The 6,041-nt window shown below is 46.2% G+C and overlaps 1 protein-coding gene across 2 annotated transcripts in view; it reads left to right on the top strand.

Annotated features, from left to right (window-relative positions):
- Positions 1-467: 467 nt before the first annotated feature.
- LOC125705169 (complexin-1) overlaps positions 468-6,041 on the top strand; it is a 37,468-nt gene continuing 31,894 nt past the window's right edge. The window contains exons 1-2 of one of the 2 annotated variants that reach the window (XM_048971592.1): positions 468-702; positions 1,642-1,757. In XM_048971592.1, the coding sequence (XP_048827549.1) occupies positions 1,727-1,757 (31 nt within the window). In that variant the 5' untranslated portion in view covers positions 468-702; positions 1,642-1,726. Of the gene's footprint in view, positions 703-1,177; positions 1,372-1,641; positions 1,758-6,041 lie in introns of those variants that run through there. The other variant, XM_048971593.1, reaches the window with a different exon arrangement.

The raw sequence follows: 6,041 nt of genomic DNA, 5'->3' as shown, positions 1-6,041 counted from the left end.
GCGTATAAGTTATCAGGGAGGCAGGTCAACGTGCGGAGGGGCAGCGTCGCTTTAAATGCCCAAGGACGAAGCGAGGTGAGCGCGTACTGCCGGAGCGGATCTCATGCTTTACGATCGGCTCCTATTTAAACCCAACTCGCCGACAGCCACGCATATACGTCGCCCTGAAAGAGTTGCAACATGCAAGTGATCCACTACCATATACAAAACGTAATGACTCCATATTACTGCATAACCTATAAAGAAGCTTTCGCCCCTATCAAAGCACAACTCAGCAGCGATTTCTTCCGGAAAGAAAAGGTTCAGAGCAGAACAGGAAAAAAATGCACAAACAAAGACCATCTTGAACATAGATTAATTATAAGCACATCGTTATTGTTTGCTTGGGTGTGTTTGAAAGGGGAAATTCCGTTGCAGGGGATGGGAGGGAGTTAGGGCATGAATAATTGATTGTTCTGTTTTGTGTCAGGACGTGGGACGTTTCGGAAGGTATAACTCCATGTGATTCAGTGAGTTCGTTTGTCGGCAGCTACAGCTTCTTTCCCAAACACTCACACGGCCACTGCGAGGGGAAGGAGGCGGACGACCTCTAGGCTGGGGGATAAAAAAAACAGGGATGCGCCGAGTGAGGTGCTAAAATAGCCACTGAACTTCATTTTGGAGGGCAAAACGTCTCAGTACATACACAGGACGCCACGACAGGTAACCATTTCCTCTGCTATGTGGGAAATCGTGTTTTGTCTTTGCTTTTGATTGTGGGACGAAATGGGGGAGCTGTCCATTAGATGGTTCTGAAATGTGACAACGTACGGATAAGGGTTGATTCCGCGCTTAACGGTGTTTGTACATTACAAAAGAGAGAGGTGCCGGGAAAGTAATTAGGAATAATAGTTTTAATACTGAAGCACTGTTGCACTGATGAAATAATCCATGTCTTGCAAATATGTGGCTGAAAGCTCAGTGAGCGTGGGAAATCACGTTTCTTTTAATTGGATAGTGTAAATGTTTCACATTGGAAGAGAATTATAAAGCTCCGGAAGTCGATTACTGCGTTTTTTCCCCTAGTGTTAAACTCTAGGAAAACTTGAGATTTTCTGGTAAGCAAGAAGACACCTCCGATCAGGTGTAATAAATTACAAATCGGACTTAAACGCAGCTATATTTTAAGTGAGGAGGTGGGACGTTTAAAGCGTCAGTTTTAACTGCTCTCAAGAAGAGGTATCACGATAGAGAGATCTACTTCCACTAACACCTGACTTTTTAACACCACCGTCCTGTCCAAATGGATCGAGAGTGAACGCTGAAAATATAAACTAATTGAAATGCAACAGCGCAAACAACCAAATAATACATCGCAAAATAAGTCCTAAGGTATTGTACAGTACATAATATTCGACTTTTTAAAATATCTGAGACGCTGACCTTGGGATAACACTGACGCCAAAATCAAATTATGACTTGGCAGATTATTGGTGTCAAAATTATTCTAAGATATCGAAATTTATTTTACGGTTTAATAATGACCAGAGCTCCTTCCACCGACGAATGTCAATGAGGAGTATGGGTATGATTACAAGTTTACATCAGACTGCAATAGGTTCGCTGTTCTCGATGCCTGTTTATATTTAATGTGATTTTTAGGTCTGGCATCCACGGGCTGTTTCTTCTGTTCCACCTGAATGTGAGATAGGAAAGCAAGTGAAGGCAGGAATTCAAAGCCATCGCCATGGAATTTGTTATGAAGCAAGCGTTGGGAGGTAAGTCACTGAACCGTCCTTGTATAATCGGAAACGTCAGGATCGAAGATGAATAATATGGACGCCTGAAAGTGGATAAACCTTACGCTAAACGGATTTCCCCGGCATAGTTTAGCTCAACATAATACGTTTTCCTTGCATAAGCCACCCTGAATCATGTACGTAAATAGGATTTTACCTGTTCTCCACTTGCGACACTTGTCCGTCCTTGATACCTTCGGTCGTTTCGCATGAACATTCATGTTATACGAAATAAAAGCACAATACTATTTTCGCCATTGAAACACGCATTCAATAACTAACATTTTCATACCGAGCGATTACGCTTCGAATTGAATTTAATCAGATATGATTGTTGCTGGTATTTCAAGATTTAGCGGGATTTTATAAACTTGTTCTATGTGTCTACGTTTGCGTTCCGGTTATTTGTTAGTTAAGGTGAATTTCTGGAAATAGATAGCTGGATATATTAAACATAAACACCAGCTTTTAAATACGTATTAATGGGCAAAAGGATGTCTGTAGGTATGTAACCCAAGTTCGGTCTGTGTATCGTATTCAGTTCAGCAAGGCGTGGAGCTTGCAGAGAGACTGCGCACCTCGCAGAACAAGAAGTTCTTGGTGGAGCAGTTTAAGAAATAAGGTGTTAAGTTCATGCCCTTGGAATCTGGTTGCTTGCTTTAAAATATACATTACTATTATTTAGGTATGCAAACCCGCTAGTTAACTAAACATGGTGTTGACCCTTTATCTTATAACTTAGATTATTGAGGTCAGTGGGTGTCTTCCTGCCAATAGCTGTGTTATACCAGGGCGTTTTTGTCCTCAAGCACTTGAGAAGAGTGAATCGATGCTTTTCTCACAAGCTGAGCACACCCTCAGCTATTTGCCTGTCACACTATGGCACCACAATGACATTATTTTCACCTGAAGGACGCACAAAAGAGTGCGTTTAAAAGGTCAGCCGTGCGGACTGGGAAATCACGCCCCAGCTCTGCGTAGAGGCTGCCGTCCCTGTTGAAGACGCGCAGCCTTCCTCTGCCTCGGCTCCGTAATGACCGGCCCATCAGCGTCAGCACTCAGAATCTGCCGCTCCATCTTAATTGAAGCTGACAGCCGAGCCTTGTGACAAGATGGATACCCAAGCAGGGTATTGCTAAAAAAACAAAACCCAGCAAAGAACCGGTTATGTTTGGTTAAATAAAGGAGCTCGTCGGGGTCTCTGGTCTGCCCTGTGATCCCATGGATAAAGAAAATAATTAAAGTCCAACAAAGTCTGCGCAGGAGGGATTTCACCGTCATGGGAACTGAGTGACCCTGAACTCTTCATTCACGGCCCCGGCTGTTTTTCTCTCTCACATTGAACGGGTCATCCGGGAGAATTGTGTGCTGGTGAGCAGGCTGTGAAGTCAGTGGGGTCTCCGCTACGTTTTTGCAGGGTACTGCATGCACTCGTCACTAGCCAATCACGTAAGCGACAGCCCAGGAGGTGGTCTCTTTGAGCAAAAGGGCTACCACGTTACCTCCCAGCATAACAGGCGTACCAAAACATCATTAAAGATACATGTACACAGCATTCTTCTTTCATCCCTGTGTACTGCTGGGCTTTCAAGTTAAACACTTCTGATTCTCCTTCCTGCGATTATTCGCTCTCGGAGTCACTGTGGTTCCCTGCGGACTTTTGTCAGATTACCCAACTCCAAACTCAGCCTAAACGACAACTGATCAAAGATGGCGCATGGGATACAGACAGATGACAATGGTGGTGACCCGTTTTCGTCCTTGGACCTGCTGCTCGATGTCGAGCTTCAAAAGCTTCTCCCCAACCTCCTCCATCTACAAACAGTCTAGCAAATCCCCCTGCCAGCATACACGTCCTCAACTACGGTGATGCCGGGCACTCTGAACAAAAGGGCACTCACCGTTCACTCAGCTAAAGGTGTTACCACAGTTCTGTTGGCGTGACTGACTTTTTCGCTCACCCACTGACTGCCCCGTTCGCCCGTCCACCATCTCGCGGAGACGATGCAGCACCGTGTGAAGATTTTCCCAGCATGCCATGCTAACAGCATGGACCCGGGGTCTACCTGTGACTCCAGAAGCTCCGGACTCATGCTTATCGATTTGAGCGCTGACCTAGAAACGGACGAAAACGCTTCTGCTGAGGCGGCGCGATGTGTGAGGAGCGGGGAGAGCATGAGAATTAGAGTGCAGGAATCAATATGATGCCGTAAGATGGTGCATGTGTGTGGGATGGGGTGGGGGGTGGGGGGGGGGGGGGGGCTGAGATGAGGCTGAGGTGCTGAGAGCAGGACTGGGAGGCGGGGGGGGGGGGGGGGGGCGGTGAAGTACATATTTCCTCAGGAGACACAGTGAAGTCGGTAACCTTTTAATCATTATTTAGAATGTTTTCTCTGGTGGACATGTAGCCCCGGCCTGTGTTCGTCGCTGCAGGGCTAGATTAGCACACAGGCAGCAAGCAGAGGATAAGGACGAGGGGGTGATTAAGCGTTAATGTAGAGGTACGGTTGCAGACTTGTTTTGGGTGAACAGTATCTGTCTCTCTCTCTCACACATACACACATTTATAATTATGTCTTTATGGGGACTCTCCATTCATTTCTATTGAGAAAACTGTAATCCCAACATGACGACCTTAACCCCCACCCAGCCCTTGACCATAAGTAACCAAACACAGAATGAGATTTTTGGCATTTTTTCGTTTTTTGATTGCTTTCACAGATCTTTCTGGAAAACGGTCCCCACAATGTCAAAATAAAAGGTTTATATTTCATTGTAGGGAAAATTTGGTCCCCACAATGTAATATAAACATAATACACACAATCACACACACACACACAAAGACATGTGGTGAGACCTCCATGCTCTATGCACAGCACGAAGAGCAGACACCAGGAAACTGCAAGCAGAAGCTGTAGCCCGTCCGGGGTGGAGGTCGAGCATCCGCTTGGCTGATTGAGTCTTAGAGTGCTGTTCCCATGTAAGGATGAGCTGTGAATGGCATCGTAGGGTTTCCTCCCAAATTGGAAAATGCTAATGCCCATGTAAAGGCTTTCAGGGCACATACATACTCTCACACACATACTCTCTCTTATCGCACATTAGGTAATTGTGTAGAACTTCAGCCCCAGATTGGTGCTGTGAAGCAGTGAGTCACTTGCAGAGCCTGGGTGTTCATACCCACGCTCTCCGCTAGGCTAGCACACAGCCCAGCGATCTCTCTGCTCGAGAGAGAGCTAACGGGGATTTGTGTGCAGCCACGGGAGCCTCATGCTAGCCGTTTCCTTCAAAACTACAATCTGACATCAGACACCCACAAAGCAGGAGAGGAAAGCAAACCCCGCTGGCTCTCTGCGACTAAACCTTCACGCTCGTCCTGAATCTGCACCACGCATATAGGCCGGTGCTTATCAATCTGCCGCATGTCGTGCGATAACGCACAGGCGGCCTCAACTTTGAAATATGCAATAAGATCTTAAAATGATGACTTTTAATTCCATCCCACATGAATGTCACCAACAAGGGTTTTGGCATAGTGTCAGTTTCCAGTGGATTGTGGACTTCAGGGCTTTCAAGAGGATTAATTCTTTCTCTGGGACATTTTTGTACATCAGGCCAGTTCACGCCACGCAGGCCAGAAAAGACTATGCTGTATGACATGAGCAACTTCTCATTTAAGACTCAGAAAACACCCCCCCCCTTGAAATATTAGTCTGAACAGAAATCTGAGTCTATCACACTCCTGTAGTCACTAATTCAGTTATCAAGGGGTCAAAATATTTAGCGGCACGAGGTTGGAAGAATGAGAGGTGGGAGGAGATTCTGACTGTCACAGAAACACCATCAACATGTTTTACATCAGAAGAATGGGCATAGGTGTAGATTACAGGGGTGGGGGAGGTGGGTTTTAACCCCCAATAATCAAAACCGGCTAATATATATGTAGCCGGAGACCTCAGTCCTTCCCGATGTTCAAACCAAAGTTACACCCTTGAGCGTGGGCCAAGGTCTCTGTGCGATGGTATTGACATCACTGGGAGGCAATATTGAGGTCACTGGGCTGACTTGGCGGGTGCTGGCTGCTGGTTTTCTACTCGTTGTCTCTGGGCAGGAATGCCAGCTTTGTTGTATCCTTACTCCCCATGAGCCAATAGCAGAAGAGAGCATCACAAGGCCCACAAAAGCAGCTGCCTGACAGATGCCATGTGTCCCAGAAGGCAGTGGCCCACCCATGTGACACTGTGAGCAGCTTCGTACCAGCA

The sequence above is a fragment of the Brienomyrus brachyistius genome, chromosome 12 (genome assembly GCF_023856365.1).
Source record: "Brienomyrus brachyistius isolate T26 chromosome 12, BBRACH_0.4, whole genome shotgun sequence".
NCBI classification, from domain to species: domain Eukaryota; kingdom Metazoa; phylum Chordata; class Actinopteri; order Osteoglossiformes; family Mormyridae; genus Brienomyrus; species Brienomyrus brachyistius.
Note: the sequence above shows the minus strand (reverse complement) of the source record. Positions and strands in the feature narration are given on the sequence as shown.